The 26,327-nt window shown below is 53.9% G+C and overlaps 8 protein-coding genes across 8 annotated transcripts; 4 read left to right on the forward strand and 4 right to left on the reverse strand.

The window, feature by feature from the left end:
* Positions 1-570: 570 nt before the first annotated feature.
* On the forward strand, positions 571-4,692 carry CCM_02721 (transcription factor SipA3, putative; the record flags this gene model as incomplete). Its single annotated transcript, XM_006667873.1, has 1 exon — positions 571-4,692. The coding sequence occupies one exon, from the start codon at positions 571-573 to the stop codon at positions 4,690-4,692; it is 4,122 nt and encodes a 1,373-aa protein (XP_006667936.1).
* A 1,799-nt stretch (positions 4,693-6,491) lies between these two features.
* CCM_02722 (UPF0187 domain membrane protein) lies at positions 6,492-7,910 on the forward strand (the record flags this gene model as incomplete). The annotated part of the gene is made up of 1 exon (XM_006667874.1): positions 6,492-7,910. The coding sequence occupies one exon, from the start codon at positions 6,492-6,494 to the stop codon at positions 7,908-7,910; it is 1,419 nt and encodes a 472-aa protein (XP_006667937.1).
* A 149-nt stretch (positions 7,911-8,059) lies between these two features.
* CCM_02723 (Major facilitator superfamily transporter) lies at positions 8,060-9,577 on the reverse strand (the record flags this gene model as incomplete). The annotated part of the gene is made up of 1 exon (XM_006667875.1): positions 8,060-9,577. The coding sequence occupies one exon, from the start codon at positions 9,575-9,577 to the stop codon at positions 8,060-8,062; it is 1,518 nt and encodes a 505-aa protein (XP_006667938.1).
* Positions 9,578-11,585: 2,008 nt separating this feature from the next.
* CCM_02724 (C6 and C2H2 transcription factor, putative) lies at positions 11,586-12,968 on the reverse strand (the record flags this gene model as incomplete). Its single annotated transcript, XM_006667876.1, has 4 exons — positions 11,586-11,690; positions 11,747-12,464; positions 12,571-12,742; positions 12,785-12,968. The coding sequence occupies 4 exons, from the start codon at positions 12,966-12,968 to the stop codon at positions 11,586-11,588; spliced, it is 1,179 nt and encodes a 392-aa protein (XP_006667939.1).
* A 1,137-nt stretch (positions 12,969-14,105) lies between these two features.
* CCM_02725 (oxidoreductase CipA-like, putative) lies at positions 14,106-15,789 on the forward strand (the record flags this gene model as incomplete). The annotated part of the gene is made up of 2 exons (XM_006667877.1): positions 14,106-15,001; positions 15,336-15,789. The coding sequence occupies 2 exons, from the start codon at positions 14,106-14,108 to the stop codon at positions 15,787-15,789; spliced, it is 1,350 nt and encodes a 449-aa protein (XP_006667940.1).
* A 537-nt stretch (positions 15,790-16,326) lies between these two features.
* Positions 16,327-18,331, reverse strand: CCM_02726 (uncharacterized protein; the record flags this gene model as incomplete). Its single annotated transcript, XM_006667878.1, has 5 exons — positions 16,327-16,489; positions 16,790-16,866; positions 17,427-17,642; positions 17,788-18,198; positions 18,299-18,331. The coding sequence occupies 5 exons, from the start codon at positions 18,329-18,331 to the stop codon at positions 16,327-16,329; spliced, it is 900 nt and encodes a 299-aa protein (XP_006667941.1).
* A 1,381-nt stretch (positions 18,332-19,712) lies between these two features.
* On the forward strand, positions 19,713-22,816 carry CCM_02727 (Fungal transcriptional regulatory protein; the record flags this gene model as incomplete). The annotated part of the gene is made up of 6 exons (XM_006667879.1): positions 19,713-19,791; positions 19,910-19,935; positions 20,105-21,030; positions 21,085-21,226; positions 21,282-21,697; positions 21,748-22,816. 6 exons carry the CDS (start codon positions 19,713-19,715, stop codon positions 22,814-22,816), a joined length of 2,658 nt encoding a protein of 885 aa, XP_006667942.1.
* A 577-nt stretch (positions 22,817-23,393) lies between these two features.
* On the reverse strand, positions 23,394-26,161 carry CCM_02728 (uncharacterized protein; the record flags this gene model as incomplete). Its single annotated transcript, XM_006667880.1, has 6 exons — positions 23,394-23,435; positions 23,947-24,197; positions 24,504-24,590; positions 25,177-25,280; positions 25,775-25,808; positions 26,134-26,161. 6 exons carry the CDS (start codon positions 26,159-26,161, stop codon positions 23,394-23,396), a joined length of 546 nt encoding a protein of 181 aa, XP_006667943.1.
* Between the last annotated feature and the right edge of the window lie 166 nt (positions 26,162-26,327).

The following is a 26,327-nucleotide window of genomic DNA, read 5'->3' on the forward strand; positions in this document are numbered from 1 at the left end:
TGAAAAAAGTTACAATTGCAAGTAAAGGTCTTGCAATATTAAGATAGAGCACAATACATTATCACTCTTTAGTTTCGGCGTACATGATGGAGATGTTATTTATCACTTGCTCTAGAGGTGCGATGTGTGTGTGTGGTGACACGACGCGTTATATCGCCTAACTCGTCTCTGTTAGTTTTTTTTTTTTTTCGTTTTGCCATCTTTGTTTTTGCCGTCTTCGTTAGTTGTCGAAATGAAGATTCAAGATTTTAGAGGTTCATCTGCCAGAGTGATAATTTGGTGATGCAGAGGTTGGTGGACAATACCTGGGACAATAGGGCGCTACGCGTTACCTCTAGTACCCAGACATACTGGTACACTGGGCGGGGCCAAGGGGCGCACGCGGTCGTCGGCGCCTGCGGAAGCTCTGCAATGACGACTTGTCTCAACCCCGTAGCTCCGGGGCTGTAACCTAACAACAGCATATCTTGCTGATTCAACAACATCTCCATCCGCGGAAACCCAACTATTCGATCAGTCATGGGAATCGGAATCTGATTTACCCGCATCACAGCCAGACTTGCCGCAATCATGGACCCTGCCAGCTTGTCGCGATCGTCGAAGCGGGCCGTTCCAGTCGGCCTACTGGAAGCTGCGCTCGATTCACCGACGTTCCGGTCGACTGCCCTGCACTTTGGCGACCAAATCGAAGCCATTGAAAAATGGCTCAACAACTATGTGAATTCGACATCGAAGCTCCTCCACGACTTTCTGGCCCTCGAGGACACGATTAACTCGTATCTGGTCAAGACGGCCGCCCCGGTCGGTGACACCACGCTCGACAACGACTATACTTTGCTGGCGCTCAAGAGAGTTGGAGAGGGGTCGCGGGAATGGCTCACACAAATGCAGGGTGCCATGAAGCGCATGGAATCGACCGTGGTTGAGCCGATCCGGTCCTTCATGAGCGGTGACCTCCGCAACTTCAAGGACACGCGGCGCGCTCTCGAGGCAGCGCAACGGACCTACGACTCGACCCTCGCCCGTTACGTCGGGCAGCACAAGACGAAAGAGCCCTCCGCTCTGAGAGAAGATGCATTTTCCGTGTTTGAGAGTCGCAAAATCTATCTGCAGGCGTCGATTGATTTTTGCCAGGCTGTCCCCCAACTCCGATCCGCCATCGACAGACTCCTCGTTACCGTATGCAGCGATATATGGAAAGAGATCAAAGGCTCCCGTGATGCGACCGCCAATGCTATGCGCTGGAGTCGTGAAATGGAACGTGTTCGCGGCTGGTCCAACGAGATGGAGATGGCCGATGCTGTCTTCCGCCGTGAACTCCAGGCAGCCAAGAAAAACATATACGACCTGGCCATTGAGAATGTTAAACCTTCTCGAGAACTCGAAGACTACAATGTGTCCACGATCCCCTTCCTGAGTTCACGCGGCCCTGTAAATCTACAACCCAAGGATGACTCTGCTGTGGTTTGCGTCAAGCAAGGCTGGCTCTTTTTGCGTGTCTTGTCGAACAAACCCACCAGATATACTTGGATTCGAAGGTGGCATTATTGCCGAGACAGAGTCTTTGGTTGGCTGATCCCAGGCGCACAGGGTGTTCTTCAGGGTGATGAGATCGGAGTCTTACTTTGCAATGCCAGACCAGCGGTTGGTGAAGAGAGGCGCTTCTGCTTTGAAATCAAAACCAATGACCAGTCCCTGATCCTCCAGGCAGAAAACCAAAAGGAGCTTACAGAGTGGCTTGAAGTATTTGAAGTGGCAAAGAAAGCGGCCTTTGACACCAGCCGGGGAAGAAGTGCGAGCTCCATGTCGCGCCACGATCCTGCATTTTCGATCAACCCCCCGAGCGCCCCCGAGTTTTCTGCCAATAATGCTGATACGTACATCAACGTCTCGGAAGACGCCGCAGTCGGCCTTGAGCGAGCCACGACCATGCTCATGCCCCCTGATGCCCACACCATGCCTCGTCAGAGCGTTGACGCACACCCCGTGGGTACAATACCACGAAGGTCCTTTACGGCTCTCGGAAAAGAAATTAGCAAGGACTTGGTCACTCGTGAGGACGGCGAGTCTGGCAGAGAGCACGCTGCGCGCATTATCCAGAAGCTGGACCTGCATAGAAAATCAACTTTTGGGCCCGGCAATGAAGGCTCCATGGGTAGTCCGGCCCAACCAGCTTCTGGCAGCGGCATTGCCAGTTTAATATCGGCAAGCCACAACGTCTTTCCGGGCTACCCCCATCCACTACTCTCGCCAAGCGTTACAAAAAGAGGCAGCCCGCTCCCAAAGCTTGATAGCCAGCTGGGTTCTCTCGCGCCGTCAACGTTGGAAAAACCACCCGTGGTAACAACCCTCAGCCGAGCCGCGGCTATTCATGCAGCCGACAAGTCCTCACTAGGAGACTCCCGAAAGAAACTGCCAGCTTCCATTGTCGCCAATTACTGGGGTACAAATATCTGGACTGCTTCGGATAATTCCAGCCAACCCGTACTGCCCAGAAGAGAGGCGGACGATCCATTTGGCGTGGTGCTGCCGGAAGGCATGCAGACCACCCTCAGCACGCCCACAAAGGAGAAAGCATCTAGTGAGCTTTTCCCAATCAACTACCCAACAGAGCTGCGTCTACAGACTGCGCAGTTTAAGCTGCTCTTTCCCGACGTACAAGGAGATGAAAAGCTTGTGCTAGTATTCCGAGCGTCCTGGTCGTTCAAGGCGGCGAAAGACTCGTCGCAAGGCTCTTTTGCTGGCGATGGCAGAGTGTATGTCACGCCAGACTACATGTATTTTTATAGCCAGCGCATGGGGCTCATCACGACATTCTCTGTTAGCTTGGACATCATTGCCGAGGTGACTGCCCACTCTGGTCGAGAGTCGGATTCCATCACGCTGCGCCTAGGTGAAGACATGGGCGAGACCGTCTGGGAAGAAGTCAACCTGAAGGTGTATCTGGACGACCTTCGTCTGCTGCATAGTCGCCTGAACCTCATTATCGACAACATCCAGGCGGAAGAGCCCGCTAACACCGAACACTTGATCTTCGCCCTGATCAACCTCGAAAGGGTGGACGAGAGGCCTAGCCCTAGCATTGACGGATGGGATGACTCGTCGCTCTATACCCCGATTGACACTGGAAATTCCAGCAAAATCCTCGGTCGTTCACCTGTTGAGTCTACCCCGCGCTTACGGCACTCGCAATCCCGCCAGAGATTATTACTCCCCAAAATTCATCTGCCAAATCATGCTGTTGAGTACGAGCCAGAGAACATGACCGAGATGGCTGCTGAGCGCCACTTCGAGATAAGTGCGAAGGCCTGCTTCCACGTTTTGTTTGGCGATAGGAGCTTTGTCTTTCCCAAACTATATTTCGAACACCGCGCTCAGCAAATCGCCCAAGGGCCTTGGGTTTTGGTAGACCAAGGCCGGATGCGCCGCGAGTTCCAGTTCAAGGTCAACTACACGGATATGCTCGGTCGAGATAAAAGTGCAGATGTGAAGGATGAGCAAACAATTGATCTTTTTAGCGACCATGTCACATACGTGGTTACGCATACCAAAACCGCATGGCACCTGCCTCACTCGACATCGTTCAAGCTCATCTCCAAAATTGTCATCACACACATGGCAAAATCGAAGTGTAAACTCGCCATCTGGGTCAAGATTGATTGGTCACGGACACCGGCATTGTCAAAGAACTTGGTAGAGCGCCAAGCTTTGCGTGATATCAAGAGACAGGCCGAGGAGCTCGCGGAACTTGCGACCGACCAGGTGCGCAAACTTGGATCTCGGTCCAGGACAAACAAAGCTATTCATGTTTACGGCCAAGTTGGCAATCAAACGCAGGTTGTTGTCTTCTCGCCAGGCACAGACTCGACGAAGAAACAGGCAGAGACACCTCGAACTCTGACGTCAATGATCTTTGATACCGTGCGTTCATTTGCAGAGAGCTGTATTACATCAGTGATCATGTGGACGTTTGCTGGCATCAAGCGACTGTTTGATATCGTCACGGCACATCGGCTCATTATTGCTCTCCTTTTATTCAGCAGTCTTGTGAATGTGCTGTTGACTTCTTCGAGTACTTCGACATGGTGGCAAGAGCGCAGTGCGGCGCGATTTATGCACCGTATTGGCGTAGTACCACACCCCATTATGAGCAAAGCAATATACTTTTCAGACTTGGCCAAAGCTACGGGCGCTGGTGGCTCTCGGCCGACTTTTGGCAATGAGAACAGCACCTGTTACGACACGTTTGCAGACTTGATGGAAGCGACCGACTTGGACGCACCGTGGGACGAGTCCGGCAGTGCAATGGCGCCGTCGAGCCGCTCTACTGCCCGGCGCATTCGCCGTACGAGACAGCGCTTGGGTACATATCGGCACGATTTGCTCGTGGCCATGCGCGTAGTCAACAGCATCGAGCGCGAGATGATGCAGTCCGAGTGGGAGAATTGGCTGGTACACGAGAACTCACTCTGCGACGAACTAGGTCGCATGCTTGGCGTCAAGGAGGAGCAGAGCGAGTACAAGACAGTCTTGGAGACGGCGCCTGGGGCACAGAGGGTTTTGGAGCCCATGCCAGATCACCAGATAGCGGAGCTGAAGCAGTGGCAAGCGTCACACTGCAGAAGCTGCCGAGCGGATTATAAGAGTGTGATGAAGGGCAGGTCTGGCCAGTTTGAGGAGCAAAAGCGGTAAAGGACAAGACAGCTTTAGCTAAGCTTATCATCATCTCATACAAAGTGCGCACGCCGTTTCTTTTGTCTGTATTCATATATGCATAGTTTTGGGAAGTGGAGGAGCGAGACTAATTAGAGAACTGTATCAACAGCCCAAGGAAACGTGGGCATCCATCCCTGCAGTCAACCGCTAGATTTAGTTATGTACTTGTGATGCATTCGTAACACTGGTGTATGTACCTCTATTTCATTTTGAGAGCTGCTAGCGGACTGTTCTTACTAGCCGGATAACCTATATTGATTACTTTATTTAGGTAACATTCACGTAGATCGATCTGTGGTCTGGTGGTTTCCTGTCTCTCACCCCTGTGTATCTCGTGACCATCTTCTCCATCTCAACAGTCAAAGGGTTAGAATTAGAATGGCCAGATAAATAGACAGATATACATACATAATAGTAAGTACATATGCATAGCGAATAAAAGGGGGGGTCCAAAATCAGGAACATTATAATGGCTGTACTATGAAGATCCATCCCATCAGCAATAGCCGCCTGCTCCTGCGGGCCGAGACGGTGGCTGGCTGGCTGCTTACAAGGTGCCGAGAATGAGACACGCGAGCATATTCGCAAACTTCGGGAGAGAGCTATGCAGTTCATTGCCTGTGTGCGGTTTGCTGATCAATTTGAATAAAATTATCCCGTAACTAGTTATCCGTACTGGGCACCTTGGCACCCAAGCGTCTTGTGTCGTGTGCTCCCGAAATAGACACTTGCATTGCGTTATGAAACAATACATGACTTTCAGCTCGTCATGGCGACATATTCGGATATGTCAGCGTCTCGTTTTCTTTTTCTCAACCTCGTCGCTCACGACGCATCGACCACGGTGGCGGTTCAGACAGAGTGACAGGCTCACACAACCGAATAACTATCATGACTTGTTTTATTCACTTCCTGCACAAGCACAAGTTTCCACAACGATTACAGAGTAATTCGTAGAGGCATAACAAACCTGTTTTTTTCGGGACCCGGACATGGCCCCCTGTTCCTGAGCACGCTAAAAAGTAGCTCCCGGGTTCTCATCAAAAGCCAAGCCTCAAAGGTAATTTTTTCTTATATTTTTCTCGGAAAGCCCAGGGACAAAGAAAGGGTGGGTTGGGCTGTGTGGGCACGGGCTTGGTTGGATTCTTGCTTCTTCCCATTGTTGCAACGGGCGGTGTGTCCGACCAGCCAATACCCGCCGATCTGACACTGCCTCACCAAGGGTCGGAGCCCGATTGTCACAACTCCTGACTCTTTTGGGTGCTTTTCTTCGCGGCCCCTCCCCCGTTTCATGTTCCTCTCTTGCTCGTCCTGTCTTGTATTGAAGAACACGTAACTCAAGCGGGTCGTCCCCCCCCCCCTCCAAGCCACAAGCCTGGAACAATGCGATCCGCCCGGGCTACTTGCTTGTCAGGGACTGATTGGTCTTGAGGCCCCTGTCATTGGCGGCTTACCAGAGGGGTTGGAGGTAATTTTCTTTCCTTGCAAGTCAATGGCACAAACCAAACACTTGCTGTGGCGAGCGAGGCTGTACGAGTCGTCTCTCGTATTTACAAGGTATCCTTCTCCCCAAAGTCTCCAGATGCCTGACAAGGCTTGGTGGGATGATGGGCCTTTGAACCTGTTGCTGTCGGGCGATTTTCTCTCCTGAATCGTACATACTCTCGTTTATACTCTGTACTCCTATCCACCTTGTTTATTATCGGAACCATTATATACTCTCCCATTATATACTCTCGTTGAGCCTTTTTCGTCTCCAGGACGCGTGAGCAACAATGTCAGACGGCGGTATGGACCACGCACCTCCTCCACCACCACTCCAGCTGCCCAAGGAAGCGGCGGCATCACGAGCCATGACGGGCGAGACGCTGGCCCGCGACGACATCCTCTCACCAACTGTCCCGTTTGGAACCTATCCGCCGTCCTCGTTCCAGCGCCATGGCCCCCAGGGTCTCGACGACTACTTCACCGGTCCCCGCGACCTCGCCCGGCACTCGAAATGGCCCGTCTTCCTGCAGATGCACGGCAGCATCCTGCCCAAGATGATCCTGCCGCTCTTCTTCGTCGGGGCCTGGGCGACGGCCGTGACCGTCATCTCCGAGACGACGCACAGCCTGGGCGTCAACTCGGTGCTCCTCACCATCACCGGTTTCGTCGTCGGTCTGGGCCTCTCCTTCCGCAGCTCGACGGCGTACGAGCGCTACCAGGAGGGCCGCAAGTACTGGACCGCCCTCATCACCTCGTCGCAGACGCTGGGACGCATCTTCTGGATCCACGCCAAGGACCGGCCCGACCAGGACCCCCGCGTCACCATCCTCGGCAAGATCAGCGCCATGAACCTGCTCGTCGCCTTTGCCGTCTCCCTCAAGCACACGCTGCGCTTCGAGCCCTACACCGACTACGACGACCTCGAGCATCTCATCGGCCATCTCGACACCTTTGCCAAGGCCGCCACCCAAGACGTCGGCGGAAGCAATGCAAAGGCCACGCGCAAAAACATGTTCAAGGCTGTCGGCGAATATCTCGGCGTGTCCTTTGCCGCCAGCAACCCGCGCAAGACGCTCAAGCGCGCCACGAAACCCCTCGGCAACCTGCCCCTGGAAATCATGAGCCACCTCGCCCAAGCCATCGACGAGCTCATCGCCAACCAGCAGCTGCCCGTGCCCATGCAGCAGACGCTGGCGTACAACAACCTCAACACGCTGGGCGACGTCCTGGCCGGCTGCGAGCGCATCCTCAACACGCCGCTGCCCATTGCCTACAGCATTGCCATTAGCCAAATCACCTGGGTCTACGTCATGCTGCTGCCCTTTCAGCTCGTCAATCTCTTGCACTACGTCGCCATTCCCGCCACCATGGCCGCCGCGTATATTATTCTCGGCCTGCTGCTCATTGGTCGCGAGATTGAGAACCCGTTTGGCCAGGACGTCAACGATCTGCCGCTCGAGTGCTTCTGCGAACAGATTTCGAGCGAGCTCGACATCATCGCCTCGTTTGACAAGAAGCCAACCGCAAATGTCTTCAATACCGATAGCAACTTTCCCCTCTATCCCGTCAGCATGGCACCAGCCAGCATCTGGGCCCAGCGCAGCGAGCAGAAGCTGCGCCACACAATCCGGTCAAAGCCAAATGTGACTTTTGACTGGAAAAACTCGCGGACGGCGCGAAAGGAAGTCGGCGATAAAAATGTTTAAAATATAATGTCAGTTCCGGCGGCGAGACACGGAGGAGCGGACACATCACAAAAGGGGATACCGAAAAACGGTTCTAAAATTAATAGACTTATACTTGTTTTTTTTATATACATATGTTACAGCTTATAAGCAATATATACCAGATTGATTCAAAGCTCTGATTCTTCTTCCACAGTCGCACAAGCGACAAGCTGCTTGTCGTCTGGCAGCATGGGGATCGCAATCCACATGAGCATCGACACGGGGATAATGACAATCCAAGCCAGATGGCCTCGAAAGATTTGCTCCCGCACCCCAACGGCATACAAGACGGTCGTCAGGCCGGGGACAAAGGAGCGCAGCGCACTCGCCATGGTCAGGGCAATGCCGTTGAGCGTGCCTAAGACGTGCGGGTCCGGCGAGGCGTCGTTGAGGGCGAGCTGGACGCCGGTAAAGGCCATGGACACGCCCGGGCCGACGACGGCGGCCAGCGGGCCCACGATCCACGCGCCGGCCATGGCGGCCGGGGTGCCGCGGCGCAGCAGCTCGTTGAGGACAATGTAGGTCAGGAAGAAGAAGGGGTACATCACGGCGCAGGCCATGAGCAGCCGCCGGTTGCCGAGCCGCCGGTGCAACGGCGGGAAGACAAACACCAGCCACACGGCCTGGCTGAGGCCCTGCAGCGCCATGTACACGGAGATTTGAAACGCCGACAGCCCGAGGCCGCCAATCTCGACGGGCGTGTACAGCACCACCGGCAGCAGCGCCGTAAACGCAAACGCCATGACCATGACGGACGCGTTGACGAGGAGCACCGTGGGGATGCCCCGCGTGTGCAGCAGCTGCCAGACGGACAGCTGCTCGGCCTTGCCGCCGCCCGGCAGCTGGTGCCGCCCGGTCCCGCCACGCGCGTCCCTGTCGAGCGTCTCGTCCAGGAAGAGGATGGACGTGACGACGCCGGTCGCGGCAATGAGGGAAATGGCAAACCCCGGCACGGCGTACGGGTACTTTTGCAGAAACGGCCAGTCGCCAAACACGCCCGGGTACTGGGCGGCCGGGTCAGCGAGGACGCCGCCGATGAGCGGCCCAAGAAAGATGCCGATGTTGCCGGCAAAGGCGAACCAGCTAAAGGCGCGGGCCTGGGTGGCGGGCGTGCAGTGGTCCGAGACCATGGTGCGGATGATGAGCGTCGACCCGGAGAAGACGCCGGCGAGGCTGCGGAAGAGCATCATCTGCGGCAGCGACGTGGCAAGGCCAAAGAGCGCCGGGCCGACCGTCAGCCCGGCCAGGCTCCACACGAGCACCGGCTTGCGCCCGAGCCGGTCCGCGAGACGGCCCCAGACGATGAGCACCGACATTTGCGTCACCGAGAAGAGCGACTCAATCAGCCCGCTGTAGAAGCCCACGTCCGACTTGGCCAGGTGCCCGTTGCGCCGCACCATGGCCGCAATGTACGGCACAATGGCGAAGAAGGCAATCGGCTCCATGACGCGCGCGTAGCAGAGGAGGAAGATTTGCAGCCCCGGCAGCGGCTTGCTGGCGGCGGCGGCGGCCGTCGGTGCGGTGCCGGGTATCTCCTCGGCCCCGGAGGCGAGGTCGGGCGTCGGCCCGCCGGGAAGGAGAGGCGTCGACTCCTCGGCGTCGCGCGCGGCGTGGCCGTCGCCGCCGGTCCGTCGTGACAGACTCATGACTTGGGCTGTTTTTGTTTTCGCGCCGAGAGATGTGTGGTTTTTCCCCCCCCGAGACTTCGGTTCTAGTTAGTTGGACCCTTTTTTGTCTCAGTCCGCGACTTCTCAGTGCAGTATCAAACAAGCGTCAATGGGAGAAGACCGATTCGCAGGGCGGACGAGCACAGCAAGAGAACGGGAACTTGAAGGTTTGTTGGATTGCAGAAGCCGCCGTTTCTTTTCCCGCTCAATCTCGGGTCCCGGTCCTTCAAGTAACAAGGAGAGGATGGGCGCTGCATGTCAGCAAACAAACGAAGAAGAAGAAAACCAGGAAAATAACGCCCATTCCGCTCGTCGGAGAATGAGTTTGAGTGGCGCCGGCGCTAGACCGGGATGTAGTCCACTAAATTGAGCACCCATGTAGCGGATTGCGATGACGCAGATTGGAGCGTTCGTTTATATTCTTGGGACCAGAGCGTTGGCCCTCGTCTGGGAAAAGATTTGTTTGCAACTATTCCACGGCAAGGCAGCCCTTGATTGCCAGCGCATCCCTGCCAGCGCATCCCTGCCAACAGCTGCAAGCGGGCTCTGGGCCAAGCTCACTCCTCCCCGTCACAAACAGCGGTCATGATTCGTTCCTATGTACATACATACAATACACTCGCTATGACTTTTGTCCAGATTTACATGACTGGCCAGTTCCTATCCATGCGCTGGCGCCAGCCCCCCTCTGGCAGCCCCCTGGCGAACCGCTCCCGCCAGCTCAGCAGGTTGCAGCCGCACAGGGCCACGCCGTTGTACTGGAGACGGCCACCGGTCGCCTTCCACGAGGTAAACGCCGGTCCGTCGTCGGGGAGGCCCGGCACGCCGCCGAGCTCAAGCGTAGGCACGCCGGCGGCGACGCAGACGCAACCCTGGGCGACGCCCTCGGCCCACGCGCGGGCGACGACAGCAGCCGCGAGCAGACTGATGTGCACAATGGGATCCAGGCAGCGGGCGTCGTCAGCCGCGCCGCCCGCGTGGGCGACGTGCTCCTCGTAGAGGCGGAGGATGGTGAGGGCGCCAATCGCGGCGGCGCGGCCGTCGATACTGACGACCCACTCGGCGATGCGGGCTTGTTTCTGCAGCACCATTTCCGTGTAGAGCTCATTGCCCTCGTACAGGCCCGAGGTGATGTCGACGAGCTGCTGCACGTCGACGCACATGTGCAGCTCGAGCAGGCTGTGCAGCACCCCTGCGGCAAAGGTCCCCTGAGCGAAGCGCCGCAGCGCCTCGGTCAGCAGCACAGGGCTCGTCTCCTCCTCCTCGCGCCCGTAGTAGGCCGTCAGCAGAACCTCCAGCTCCGCTGGGTGGTTCTTGGGGAAGTGCTGCACGCTATACATGCGGTTCAGCTGGTGCTTGCAGAGCTCGAGCTGCATCATGATGTGCAGACGCTGCCCAGACAGGTCGGTCGCGGCCGCCCCGGCGCCGACAAACTGCCGCCGGTAAGTCCACACGTGATTGGCGGTGCCTAGGAGAATGAGCTCCACATCCTCGGCGAGGAGGGGAAAGGGAAGGTTGGCATCGGTCTGGTTCATGAGCTGCGACATGCGGTAGTCCTGCCGTTGGGTCAGCTCCCGCGGGGCGCGGCGGTACAGCACATGAAGCCCGTGCGCATTCCACATTGCGTACGAAGAGGCAAGCTGCATGTTGATCTCGTCGTTGTGAATAAAGGCAGACTGGTTGTACAGCAGTGCAATGTCGCGGTCCAACTTGAGGGCACTCATAGCCAACCTGTTGCCGTCAGCATAATGTACTGGGAGCACACTTTCTCAAAATGGTACGAACCTCTTCCATGACTCATGTTTTCCATAGATCCATGGCATAAAGCTGCTGGGGTAGTGCCTTCGTTGGTGGTGTATGGCACTTTCGCTATTGAGCATGTTTGTTTGTCGCAAAATCGTGGCGACGGCAACATGCAGCATCCTGCCTCTTGGTATAAAGGACCATTTCTTGAAAACGTTAGTAAAGAACATGGCAATGAATTCTCTCATGTAGTACTCACGCCTATCTCGAATGCAAATATGGCATTGAGAAGACTAGCCTGGTATAATTCAATCGGCCAAGGCTGGCCCGAGTCGAAAGTGAACCGAGTCTGTCGGCCGGCGATTAGTTGACGCTGCGGCCATGGGCTACCAGTAAGCTACTTACCAATTGGGCAAATAAATATTGCATCAATATTTGATGAATTGCAAGAATCATTTGCATAGCGGCCGGGTCTGTGATGTTGCGCCAAGCTCCGATGATGGCAATGGAGGCCGCCAGCGGCACAAAGTCCAAAGGGTCATCGCACTCGGGCGCGTGCAGAATTGGCCATGTCTCATGAAACTGGGCAAAGTACGACTTGAATGAGTCATGCAACCAGTCCTTCATCTTCGGGGACGGGTTCGATAGCGCGTCAGTCTCGCCGCCATCGCGGAGCACGCCCATGGCGTGGGCGATGACGCGGGTGCCGGCCTTGGTGCGCTCATTCCACGAGACTTCCAACGGCGACGCATGGTGCGACGTCGTCAGGATCGGCGGCGATGTGGTGTCGCTCGCCGAGCTGCTGCTGGCGCGGCTGGCTGCCCTCACTCTTCCGCCGGCGGCTGGCTTGGTTGTACCGTGGTGGTTCATGGCCGTCTGGTTCTGGTTGGCGGAATAGTTGCCGCCGCTAAGATCAAAGATGACGTCGGGATTGGCCTCAATGACGCGGCGGGCGAGATTGGCGCGCTGGTAGGTGCACTCGATGTCGCGTTTGCGGCAGAGGGAGCATCGGCTGCCACCATCGCACTTGATCTTGCTGGCGTGGCAGGCATCGCAGGCGGGCTCCTTGCGGGAGTCGGGCACCACTGCGCCATGAATCTTGGAATGGCGTCGGAGCAGATCGCTAGGTAAAATGATTAGAAGTGAATTTTTGAAGCATAATGCAATATGCGTGCTGCGTGCTGGACGCGACCGCCGACGGCACAGTGGGCGAGCAACTTGCAACTTACAGGCGAGTAAAGGACCTATCGCAGGCCGGACAGGTAAAGGACGGACGACCATGGGTGGCTTTGTGGCGCTGCAAGTGTTCCTTGCGAATATACTCGCGACCGCACTCGCAAACAAACTGCTTCTTGATAGGGCTTTCAGCCATGGCTGGCAGTTGGGCCGTGCCGTTGGGGGCTGTTGCGCACGGTACCCGTGTCCGACACACTACCTAGGTACCAGGTATGTAGGTAATCACCAATGCCACGCGCTGCTGATGCTGACGAGGCTGGCTTACTGCAGACCCGACCCAGCTTTGTGGGATGGAGTGTGGGATGGCAGTGTGGGATAGGTAGGAACGAGATAATGGATGGCCGATGGCGTCGTGTGGGATTCGGATATCGCCAAAGAAGCCACAACGCATCGGGAGTTCCTGACGGTGAATCTGGCGGTGAATGAAAAAGACGAAAAATGTTTTTGGGAGTTTCCATCATGACACGACGTATTCGAGAGAAATGGTTTTGGGCATTGACACGGCCTCATTGTGTTTCTAAGCCGTCCTGGCTGGTGCGCTGGAGAAGCGAGGCACGTTGGTGAGAGGGAGTGGGATAGCCGACTTTTTATCGGTCATCCCACCTGAGTTGCCGTTTTGAATTAGAGCTCGCGCTACGCCGCTTGTGGCTTAGCCTGATGGTCCCTTGCACCAGATTTTTCTCACGGCCGGAAGTTCCGTAATCATGGAACTTTGCAGAAAAAGACCGTCGTCGTGGAATCATGGTTAGTAATTTGCTCGAGTCTATCTGTGGCTGATGTAATTCGTACAGCTGCTTGCTTGTCCTGAACCTGCGTCTTGACAAGCAACGACACCGCCACTCGACTGGGTATACCGCGAGCTGGCTGCTACGACCAACCAGAGACTGCGCCAAACGCTTTTCATCAGGCCATTTTCATGTCTGTAATATATACTGGTACATGGCCGAGTACTCTATTTAGGCTATTGAAAAGTGTGGGAGCTTGGCAACTCGACTTGACCGCAACAAATGCCCCCCACGTTACAAGCCCCGATGCCCATGGTGTCATCCATGGCACCACCAACACTCTCCAAAAGGCCGGTTAGCCAAGCCTAAAAATAATACTTCCGGAGAAAGTGGCCAGCAGAAACACATCGTCAAGGTGACAAGCTAGCCCCGATTCCAAAGAACCGGGCGATCGATAATCAGTCGGCATCCCACCCCCGGAACGAGCGCGCCTGACGGGCTGCAATCGGCGGAACTTGCAGGCGGACAAGCGGGTCACACGGCGGAGGCCGCGAGCGGACAACAGATCCCTTGGTTGTTAAGCAATCCTTTTCCCGAATGTTGCAAGAGATGTCGCAATATTTGTCTATCGCGGCTCTCACGCCACCGTATCAATTCTCTATATAAAGTCGCGTTGCAGTCTTCAAGTTTCGTCCATCATCATCCCTCACCCACTCACCCACCTCCCGCACACCAACAGCCAAACTACAGCTTTTCTTTCATAATTTTGAAAACACGTACACATAACAATACCCAACATCACCATGCCTTCCACTGTCCAAAACGTCACTCTCGTCGGCGCCACCGGCAACGTCGGCGCCATTGCTCTCGAAAAGCTCGCCGCCACCAAGCACAACCTCCAAGTTCTGCGTCGCGAGGGCTCCAAGTCGACCTTCCCGGCCTCCATCAAGGTCATTGACGTCGACTTTACCTCGGAGCCGGCCCTCACACGCGCCCTGCAGGGCCAGGACGTCGTCATCTCCACAATCCCCGCCGAGGTCGCCGGGCTGCAGACGACGCTCATCGACGCCGCCATCGCCGCCGGCGTGGGCCGCTTCCTGCCCTCCGAGTTTGGCTGCAACATTGAGAACCCCAAGGCGCGCCAGGTACCCGTCTTTGCCGAAAAGGTCCGCATCGAGGACTACCTCAAGCAAAAGGCCGCCGCCGGCCTCATCTCGTACACCTTCGTCTTCAACGGCCCCTTCCTCGAATGGGGCATCGAGAACAACTTTGTCATCAACGTCGCCGGCTTCAAGCCGCGCCTGCTCGACGACGGCAAGGCCATCTTTAGCTCCGCCAACCTTGAGACGGTCGGTCGCGCCCTGGCTGCTATCCCCGACCATCTGGAGGCGACCAAGAACCGCGCCGTCTTCATCGAGGACATCAAGATCTCGCAGGAGCGCCTGCTCGCCCTCGCCAAGCAGGCCGCCCCGGAGAAGCCGTGGGAGGTCACCTACGCCAAGACCGAGGATCTCGTCAAGGTGGCTGGCGAGGGACTGGCCAAGGGCATCTTCACGTTTGACAACATTGCCCCCTTCCTTCACCAGGCCGTCGTCACACCGGGCTACGGTGGCAACTTTGACAAGTCGGACAATGAGCTTCTGGGTCTGGGCCACAGCTCCGAGGAGTTTGTTCTACAGCAGTACAAGAAGCTTCTTCAGTAGTTGGGGCAAGGAAAGCTACAGATATAGCTATAGAATATACAATAATTCACCTTTACATCTATGTTGCTCTATATGGGCTTTGGCGGCCGCTACCGTAGGCCAACCTGGTTGTGGCTTGCGTAGATATTAATCACTGCACTAAAGAATAAATACTACGAATTGATCAGAGCTAAAAGTATGCAGGTATCCTATTTTTCCCCATGATTTTGTACTGGTGACCAGCTTGGCTGGCTGAGTTGATGGGCGCGTAATCGACCAATAGCGGCACTGCGTTGGAAGATTCTGCTTTCGATTGTGCTACCAACACCGTTCTCGTCATTACAGTCACAGGCATCAACTTGGAATATTCAACCTGTTCCTATACCTTGTATCACCCCCGACAATTTATCAGGACGGCAGCGGCCATCTCACAGCCCCTTCAACAAGCCATTGTGCAGAGCTTTTGATGCCCGACTTTGGACGCCCGACTTTGGACGCCCAACCAGCCATTTCTCAACTGCGCAACCGACCAACCTCATCAACCATGTGCTGCATGAACAGGGTGCAGTATAGCTGTGGCTGCGTAAAGGACAGCAAGTTTGAGCAATGCGAGCAGCGCAAAGACACGCCGGTGAAATGCGACAAAATTACCCGGAGCGTTCCCGAAAACCTGCTCAGTTACTGCATGTCCCATTGCATGCCGGACAAAGGCCGCGGCCTTACAAAGGCCAACTTTCAAACGCACAAGAATGGCGAGAGTGGACAAGTCGAATTCTCCATTCTCAAGGATTTATCCCAAGGGTAGACATGGGCGAAATACGACAGCGCCTGGTAGGCAGTCGATGTAGGGTAGGGCGTTGCGGTGTAGGGAGGCGCAGAATAAGCCAGTGAGATGTGAGATTAGTTAGAGCGGGAGAGGGAATAGGGCATGGGTAATGTGAAAGGGTCTTTTGGAAGGCTGCGACATGGGGGGTTTTTCGCATGTCAAATTCGGAGATGCTCAATTTTGCGCTGCGCTTCAAAGAGAACAAGTCCAGCTGGGCTGAAATTGTTTGCTCTGATCTGGTAGACATCTGTGGCGTTTTCTGTACATGTGTTGGCGGCAAAATCGGCTGTCTGGGAATATGAATACTTGCGCCAATATTTTTTCATGAGTAGTTGGTGGTAACACCATGGATTACGACGCTGATAAAGCAAGGGAACGCAGAGCCTGGACTTCATGTGTTGCAAGGATTTACCATGTACGAGAAAAGCATCGAAAGAAACTCAGGGAAGAGAAGCCATAGTTATCTTATGTAATAAGATCTGGTAAGAACCGTTGCTTAGTTCACCGGTTTATGATTTAACGTTGTGAAGTGGATTGCACCTTTGTGACTTGGAAGAGGTAGAGATCAGGGATACACCAACACTGACAGCAATAATTAAGGAACTCGGCCCCGAAGTATTTGAAAAGCACGCCGTGAAACACGACCAGTTCTGAGACCATGCGGGTAACTAGCTCCATGCTGCGAAAGGCTGGCATATGAGAATAATAAGGTGATGAATAAGCTCTCGTGGCAAGAGGGGTGGCGGGTTTCACCCATGAACTGGGATCATCATGCTTGCCGAAACAGCATGCACAGCAGCTGGGGTAGAGTGTAGGGGACTGAACGTTAATTCGTAGTCTGGAACACATTACGAGACATGAGCCAACGCATAGACTCGGCTAAGGATCTTTTCAGGTCAATTAGTCAACCAGCGACTGTGCGTCTGCAGGATGAATTATATTATGTCAGAAAACGCTACCAGTAGACAGTAGGACCAACGGCACAGTGGTGACTTGGCGCAAGCAGCGAGCTGCTGAGTTGGCCAGGCCCTGTACATCTGGTACCAGCTGGAGGCACTATATAGGTCATAAAAGAGGTGGTGGGGACGAGAGGACGCCACCCAGACCACGTCATGGCACGATAGGAGGGCTGTAGTGGTGGTTAGTTGACAACGGAACATGACGATGAGAATGACTCGGAGTGATGAAAGATGAGAGCTGTCAAGGAACATTGGGCGGCGATGGACAACAATGAATAGTAATAAATATGTACTGTTGACGAGCTAGGAGTAGCGGAGTCTTGAATCGAAGTATCACCAGGCAGGGAGGGAGTCGCCCATCCTGGTACATAGGTGTTAGCTTATTTTCTGGGCCATGGTGGGTGCAGGGCAGGGCAGCAGGCATGCAGCATGGTGTCATGCATCGTGTACGGAGTACAGGCTGGGGACTTTGGGGTAGCTGGGTAACTCAGCAGTATTAGCAGGTCGGGATGGTCGGGATTAGCGTTTTGCACATGGCAGGAACCATGAGCGTCGCCGAGCGTTTGGTTGTTTGCGTGTCTCAGTTGTTGGAAGAGAGGCGCTGAAGTTTCGCGACGTCATGTCGGTGTAGAGGTGAGAGACTGGATGACTGGTAACGGAGAGCGGCCGAAACGAGATTAGAGGAAGCTCTGTGCTGAGATTGATGGGGCGAATCCTTACCTTTTGCGTATTGATGGCAAGTGCGGCGAATGGCTCGATGCTTGATTGATGAGAGGGCGATGAGGCGATGGAGAAAGTGGGCGGGCAGTGGGAGAACTGGAGAGGGCTAGAGTAATAGGGAGTGGAGTTGGGACCTAGACGAGCAGAGTTTGGCTATCAATTGTGTTGATACGTGCAGTAATTTGTAGAGAGCGAGACTTTCTTTTTTTGCTGATAGCGGTGGCAGGAAAGGTCAGGATTTCTGGCCATCCTTTTGGCTACAAGCGCAATTTGGAGACGCTTGGATAGTAATAATGACACGAGAATGAGGCTGATCGAGATGCCAACCCCTCTTGCTCTTGTGTTTTCGCATTGCCTGGAGCAGAACCAGTCTGTGCTCAGACTCCAGCAGCTCCAAGACCTCCAAGACAAGAGAGGGTCCGGCGACCAGCTGTCGAGGATCTTGGTGAGACGCTAGCCCGGTTGGTATGTTGAGGCTGGCTGGGATCCACTGGGCAACATCGGCCTCGGGTGGCTGGATGGACAGGGAAAGACGAGAAGAGGTTCCCTGTTGGTGCTGTAGTTGAGCCTGTAAGCCCGTCAGCAGCACTGCATGAAGGACGATGCGGACGATGCGGGTGCCAGCTGCCTGGGCGCTCGTGACATGAGGTGCAGAGAAGAGGGTTGCTGACTTGGCTGCTTGGAGCTCTGCGCAACGCTGTACCAATGTCTGTGTATTATTACCTGCCTCTACTTGACAGCTGCAGGGCCCGCCCATCTCATCTCCTGCAGCTCGGTTTGGGGTATTAGACTGCGGAAGTACAAATTACGGAGAACGGAGTAACGTCGATAGATGAACACATCTTTTCCAATGCATACTAAAAGTTACCTTCAGTACACAATGCAGTGCCTACCTTACCTACCTAGGTAGGTAGGAGGTAGAGCTGCGTGATGCGTGATGCATGTATTATTATGGGCTAATTCTCAGGAACTTCCCCTCAGCACTAATCACTTCTAGGTACTTAGTAGTGGCCCTTTGCAGCGCAACTCGCTCGCCTACAGCAAGCCTCCAACACCCTGAACCCCTTGCAAGCCCGCTGTAAGCTCTTCTGTGGGCGTTTTTCTGTAGCGTGGACGTTTTGTACCGAATATTAGATTAGAGGTACCTAGGTACCTAGGTACCTAGGTAGGGAGGTACCTAGGCACACAGGTACCTGCGCCGCAAGCCACTGCCCCAAGACTGTAATGATATTTTTGTCTGCGGCCTCTCGCTCCTTGCTATCACGCCTCATCCTCTAGTTCTCCCGTTTGAAGCTTTCCATCGACACCAGTAGGCACCTACTCTCCCTCAGATTTCAATTGGCATGACTTGCCAACGTAGTCCATTGACACGCCGCAGGTAACGCCGTCTCTTCCCGGCGATGACCTTGAATTGATCATTTAGACAACTTGGCTACCCACCTCGTTTGCTCCAAGCTCTCTACAGCTGCCTTCCGCCTTGGACTTGCTCTCCTCATTTGCGATCAACCTCGAAATACACGTGCTAGACGGCGTGGCCGGGCGACTTCTCCGACGACAAACTCTCGGTCGTCCGCCAAGTGCCGCAAAAGAAACGAAAGAGACGGGCCCCGATAGCTAGCCCTCCTGCCTCTTTCTCTCGTCAGACCAGTTCAGCTCTCCACGCCCGCTCACACAGGCGCAAAGTACCACATTGCCACACAATCATAACTAACTAGCAAGACCCGGATACGGCGATTCATCCGCAACAACATCCACCATAATCCACCAACAAACTACGACCTGCCCATCCAATCTACCTAGCAACCCAGGTATTCATCACTCGGCCTCATCCTCGTCCTCGTTCTCGACGTTTCCCCCAGCCCGACACCAACGGCCGGTAACCACCCAGTTCGCCAACCTAGTGGGATCGCCCGGCACTCGGATGTTTCTGACTTCCGCCCACCCACCTCTCTGAGCCTTCTGTGCCCGTCGCTCTCAAGAGGCTGACTCGCCGCCGCAATTGCGCTGGAAGCTCCTCTTCCGCCGCCGCTCATACTTCCTTCGCGCCGGCCTGCCTTTGCTTTTCCCATCTCTTCCCGTCGGCATCCTGTCGGCTCGATCATGCCTCTTGTCCTCGTCCGCGCCCTCGATCATGAACCTCTAACGATCTAGCGCATCGCATTCTCCAGCCTCATCTCATTTTCCGCGCACCCCGTCGCTCGCTTGCCTGCTGCGCCCACCATCATGCCTGCGACCGCCGTTGAACCTCTAGAACAGGCTGCGACTGCCGCAGCCTCCAACGACGGCCCCAAGTCTGATATCGGTCAGTGCCCCAGAAATCTCTCAACGAGATCCGCTCCTATTTATTCACCGTCGTTTCTTATTCTTTGCAAGTTTCATTCTCTTTTTTACTGACATGGTCCCTACTTTTTGCTCTGTAGCCTGCCTTATTTGCCGTTCCCGCAAGGTATGTCGTCACCTGCCCGACCGTCCGGTCTCTGTCCTCCCCGCAGCCTCGCTATCCAGCTGAGCCCAGCCGATGCTTTACGTCGCTGTCCACCAAGACACACCGACCAGAAACCCGAACAAAACAAAAAACAAGGTAAACATAACCTTTGCTAAGATTTCTTTACCAGGTTCGATGTGATAGATCCCTCCCCGACTGCCGCAACTGCGTCCGCCTTGGCGTCCCGTGCCCTAGATACGACCGCGAAAATGAATTCATCTCTCGCAAAGAGTTGCAGAAATCTGCCGACGACATATTTCGTGCTGCCGGCGTCGAAAAGCGCAAGGTAGGCTCCTGCGAGGAATGCCGCGCCTCAAAGCATCGCTGTACAAAAACTCGCCCCGCCTGTCGTCGTTGTATTCTGCGCAACCTCAGCTGTACATACCCCGGCAAACACGAACGTGAGCCCTCCATCAGCGGCAGTCTATCTCCTGGCAGACAGGCCCATGTTACTTCACCGACAAAACAAGAGCCTCGCGATACATATACTCCCGTGGACATGCATCCTATGCGACCCGAGCCCGACCAACGCCAGTTTCAGCCGCTCAACCGCCAGAATGCCCCCGCCGAAGAGCCATTGCAAATGAGCTATCAGCAGACGCAATACCAACTACCACAGCTTCGTCATCACCAGGAGCCTCCAAATACGCAGGGCCACATGTACAGCCACAATGCCATGCAGAATGGGCTGAACAGTTACACTCACCAACCCTTGGCCCACGACGGCTATCATCAGGCGCCGGTCTCGAATGTTCCTCAATATCAGCAGCCGCTACAGCAAACCCAGCAGCACATTCAGCCGCTGCTGAATATCAAAACAAAGGGCCCTCTACCTGACATCCTGGCGCAGGAACCAGAAGGCGTTTACTCGGAACGGTTACCCGAAAACCGCAGCTTCCGCGAAAGACTTATCAAAACATACTTTAACCGGTCCGCTCCTTTACGCAATCTATCCTTTATCCACAGACCATCTTTCATGAAATCGCTGGACCAAGACAGTGTCGTGCAAGACTACGGAGAGCCTTTGCTATACGTCATGTGTGCTCTTGGAGCGCGGTGCGTTTTCTCCCCACTTCTCACCGTTATTGTGACAAAGCTCATCCTATTTAGGCATTTGTATTTCGACCATGTCGCTGAATGTGGTGAGCCCATGGTGGTTGACGCAAATCAAGTACCTGGCGAGAAGTGGGCTGTCAAAGCCAGACAGGATGCAATGAGAGATTTACATGCGCCAGACGTACACAACCTCATGGTATGAAGACACAAAGCCCATTTCCACCTGTAATTCTAACGTGTATTGAAAATAGACAATGGTGTTGCTATGTGACTACAGCCTCCGTGAGGACAAAAACGCCATGGTTTTCGTCCTCATCTCTGTCCTATACCGCATGGTTCGACTGTTGAGCTTAGACTCGTATCGACCTCTAGACGCCAATGCTACCCCAACAGATATCATGGAAAGAGAGAGCGAGATTCGGCTTGTTTGGGCATGCTATTATCTTGACGTTCTTGTTGGGAACGGCGTAGAAAAGAATCTCTGCTGGAGAGACGACGTACCCTCAATTCCCCTACCCTGCCCTGAGCAAAACTTTACATCACAGACGGCGTCGCATCCATACTTCCTCGAAGAAATTGAGCAGAATGATGTGACAGAGGTGATACCCCACCTGGATTTCCAAGCACTCTCCATATTGATACTACGGCTTCGATCCAAAGTCATGCAGTAAGTATACTAACAGTCGCTCATCACTGAGGCACCACTAACGAAAGCAGCCTCATTCGCACACCCGAGAAAGACGAAAAGTCCTGGGACAATGATTCAAAGTTCCTACAAATTATCCGCCGACTCGAGACTATTCTTGCCAAACTCCCGGAAAAATATCAAATGACGGACATGAACATGTATATTCTCAGGGAGGATAACATCCTCGGAGCTGTATTTGTGCTACATCTGCTTATGCACGCAGTCATTTTTGACCTGACCCGGACATCCCTGGCCGGCTTCAACTTTCCACTATCAAATGATTTCAAGGTTGCACCAGAAGCATTCAAGACCAAGTGTCAGGATCTCTGCCGGCAACACGCCATTGAAGTTTCGCAGCTCTTTCGAAGGGCCCTCTACATGGGACGAAGCGCTTTCGATGACTTGTTCTGCGTCGATGCCGCTTTTGAGTCCTCCAAAGTGCAGCTTGTCTATGCCGCAACTGTTAACCATAGCCCGTTCATCGTCCAGCAGACAAAGTCCAACCTCGGCACTAATATCGAATGCCTCCAGACGTTTAGTCGCGATACTGCCACTAGGAACTCTGTCCTCCGCGCCTTACTTCCGATCTGTACGCTCTTTGGATTTCGAGAAATTGCAGAAAAGTTTGCGCCAAGCGGAGAAACGACAGACGAGACAGAGGTTACCGGTTCTGCCGATATGCATCATTTGTCTCGTCTTGCCCCATTCCGACGAGGACGGTCCGAATTGCAACGAGCTTCGCATGCGTCACATAGCCCGAGAACCCCATCGTCTTCGAATGCATACCCGTCGCCGATGACACAGTCGAGTCGAAACGTACCACCGAGGAGTGCAAATAGCCAAAATGCTGCGCCGTTTGGTGGAATGATGCAGATGACGATGGATGGAGGCATGGGGCCTCTGACGCCAGGGACTTCGCAGCGGCCGCCCCTACAGATTATGCCATCGGCCGGCGTAATGGCGCAAAACGGGGCCATGCTCCAGCCCTCGATCGACGACTACATCAAAACGGCCGACGAAATGTCGAATTTGCTTACTTGGAACATGCCGGACCTGTCTCCATGGTTCACGTTTGATAATATGCTGCTCCCGAGTTAATGTATAACGGCCTGGTGCAACAGGAGCGGTGACGTGTGGCAAGGGACTGGGGTCCAGCATGCAGTCAGTTGGTGGCGTTTGTGAATAAGCGAACTTTGGACAGGCATCCAATCCTGTTAAGCTGTGCACCTCGCGGGAAGCTGTTGGGGCTTTGGACCCGAAGACATGTAAGCAGCGCCAAGAGGCTAAGCACGGATTGATCAAACCGTGCGTAGGCTATCGCCCGGACGGGACGGAGATTTACCAGGCTGACAGATGTCACTCGACTGCTTTCATTTATGGATTTATGTGTTGTGTGCTTAGGGGGTGAAGAGTGAAGAGTGACTCGACTTGATGAGCTGAATACAGGGATCAGCCGAAGGCGTTGGTCGAGATTGGGCAAGATTTTTTTTTTTTCCACCACAGCTTTTGTTTTTGTATGCCATTTTGCATGGGGAGGCGTTGTATTGAGCCGATTAGGACTTGGGGAGATTTCACGGTTTCATTTTTGGGAGATGTATATTCTTGAATACACAAGTCTGGGCGGCTTGGATGGCCATGCTCTGCCGTGCACATTTGATTGGTCTCGACGGATATATTACGCGCACACACCCACCACCTCTGGTTGCCACGATGAAGCCTGTGCAGGATTGACGGGAGACGAGACAAGGCCTAGCGGCAAGGGCCATCACACATGAAAGAAACGGGGGAGGGCGGTTTCCAACGGCCGCACTTGCCTTGGACGGCGAACAAGGCACTGGCCGTGTGTGATGTATTCCTTTCCACGCATTTCAATTATGCATTACTTGTGATCTAATTTGCATCTGATTTCTTGGGTAGCTTCGGTGGCAACAAGTGGAAGAGACGGGAGGGAGGAGACCCGACAACGTCACACCTTGCTTATAGAGGGGAGACGAGGGGACTTGGCGGTACTATTCGTGTTCAGTCACGGGGCGTAGAGATGGCCAAGATGGCGTTTTCGGAAAAGGAATAATAAAGGGTTTCATACATAGGATGAGATGATCTAGATTTATTCTGTGGTTTTTGGTTAGTCGTGAATGAGATGTACATGTCAATAATTAAGTGCTGATTTTACTGGAGCTTGTCGCGCATTAGACGATGCGACGGAGACATTTTCTTTCTCGACGGACTTGGACGGGACAGGTTAATCGGTCCCTGAGGCTGACTTTTAGGCTGCTGACGGGGAGGCGGCTTCCCGTGAGTTCCGGGTGCCCAGGTGATGGGTTGCATCGTGGATTTCTTTGGAGAGGGTGCGTGTGCTGAAGATGTCTGGAGCCGGGATGCTGGGTCGAAACGAGGCTGAGAAAGATGGGAGATTGCAAGTCATTGTCTCGGGAGAGATTCTTCAACCTCTGCGTCATGAGCGATGGCTGTTCCTTTTCTGTCTTGACCAGAGGGCAGACAGTGAAGAAGAGTGAGCTGAAGTGAACTTTGTGGCAGAAGAATCGCGGCAGGCAGCTGTAATGACTACCTACTTACCTACACACCTAGGCACTGGGCAGGCAAGGCAACAGTCATACTGTAGGCAGCAAGTCGCGCGTGGCGGTGGTCATGACGCCGCGCCCTCAGCCCTCACCAGGTTTCAGCTCAAAGGTTGCCTATCTTGCACACAGGCAGGACTGGACTTTATCTCCAAGAGGACAGGTGAGGCTGAGTTGTTGTGTCTACTAATGTAGGGTAGGCTAACTCTCGGAGGGCGACGTCGACAGCACGACAGGATAGGGATTGGCGGGCCGCAGGAGCGAATGCGAGAAATCATGCGCCATGAGTAATTCTGAGCAAGGAAAAGTGAATTAGAGTTTTTTTTTTTTTTTGGTTTTTTTTCTCTCTCGGAATGCCTCTCGAGGGACTACTACACATATGTGCAGCCATGATGGCGGCACGAATTCCGGAGCGGAGAGGACCTCAGTGTCAGGCCTTGCTCGGTCCCCGCAAAGGTAACTATTGATTGATTGATTAATTGGGAGGGAGGGGTTCGGTGCGTCGCTGATTTCCATTTCATGGTTCTTATCCGAAAAGGAGTCTTGGCGCTTGAAGGGGGGGTCAGACCAAGTGTGTCTACTAGATCTTGGCAGGCTGGTTGGTCATGTCCTGCCGGCATTTGTCGCAAGCCATGGGAAAGAGAAGGAATTACGGCGAAGAAGAAGCCGGCAGGGGGGCCTCGTGAATATTTGCTTTTTTTCTCTTTTATTTCTGCTGAAGTGGCTTGTTTCTGTCGGAGCTGGGGGCTATCGGATGGAGCTGACGATTTCATGGTTCGCTGTTATGTATCCACTGAGCACAGTCAGGCCAGCGGGGAGGAGAAACAGGTGGGAATTGAGTGGAAGTAATTTGTACTCTGTACATAGGTAGTTAGTTACTGGTGTGCAGGAAGAAGAAGAAATCCAAGGAGGAGGAGGAGGAACAAGCAGGAAAAGGGGGGACACGATTGGCGGCGATGGCCTGCTCGAATGTTCTTTTCCTTCTGCCACATCAAACAATAACAAAAAATAAAAAAAAATAAAAAAATAAAAACAAAGGGCCGATGAGATCTGTATCCTAGGTTTCAACGGCCTGCGCCAAAAAGCGATGAGGACGGGATGACTTTTGGGTGTGTGTGTTGTCGGTGGTCTGTGGTCTGGCTGGCGGCGCCACTTTATTAACGGTTTTGTGACGATATCCACTGATGCAGCGGGGGAAGTTGTCTTTTTGAGAGTTCTCCCTAGTTATTATTGTCTTTTTAATTACTTGATAAAAGGAGAGGGAAATAAAGAATTATTTCCTGGTACTGGTAGGGAATACCTTTTTTTTATGCCCCACAGTCGTATCATGGTATCCGTCCGAAAATGATGGAATGCACACGTTGAATAAATCATGTATAAATTATACATTATCCGCCAAGCTTGGGATCGGTTATCTGTGCAAATGTCCCCCCTAGAAACTAGTGCATCAGTCTCGGCAGATGACTTTTATTTAAACTTATCGGCATCAGGCTTGTTGCGCCCACTGCCCACTGTAAATAGAACCAGGGCAGCGGGCTGTAGTGTGGGGAATTGCAGTCATCCCTTTTTATTTTTACGTGTTTATTATTATCAAGTACAGAGACCCCAGTCGCTTTCGGTCGATTTCCTGCAGAGGGGACCATCCCTCCTCATAGAGTGTGTGTGGATGGGGTGATTTCTGTGTGGTGTCAACGTGCGCGCGCCTCAGCTGATGAACAAGGGACAAGTCTCTGTGGCGCAAAAGTCAAAAGTCAAAAGTCTAAAAAAAAGGGAAAAAAAAAAGGTCAACGGATTCGACGGCGGGATACACTGCTTTGTAAGAGGTTGAACACATACAGAGACTTGAAACGGCAACGCATACCATTGGTTCGGCACCTGGTTGCTGCCAAGAAACACGTGTTGCCGGCAAAGGGGAAAGGGGCCGACGATTAGCCAGATGATGTGCGAGGATGCACAAGATTGTCGTCGGCCCAGTCGGCGTCACTAGTTTCTTGTTCTTTTCCTTTTTCTTTTTTTTTGTTAAATATGTT

This window comes from Cordyceps militaris (assembly GCF_000225605.1).
Source record: "Cordyceps militaris CM01 unplaced genomic scaffold CCM_S00002, whole genome shotgun sequence".
Taxonomy (NCBI): domain Eukaryota; kingdom Fungi; phylum Ascomycota; class Sordariomycetes; order Hypocreales; family Cordycipitaceae; genus Cordyceps; species Cordyceps militaris.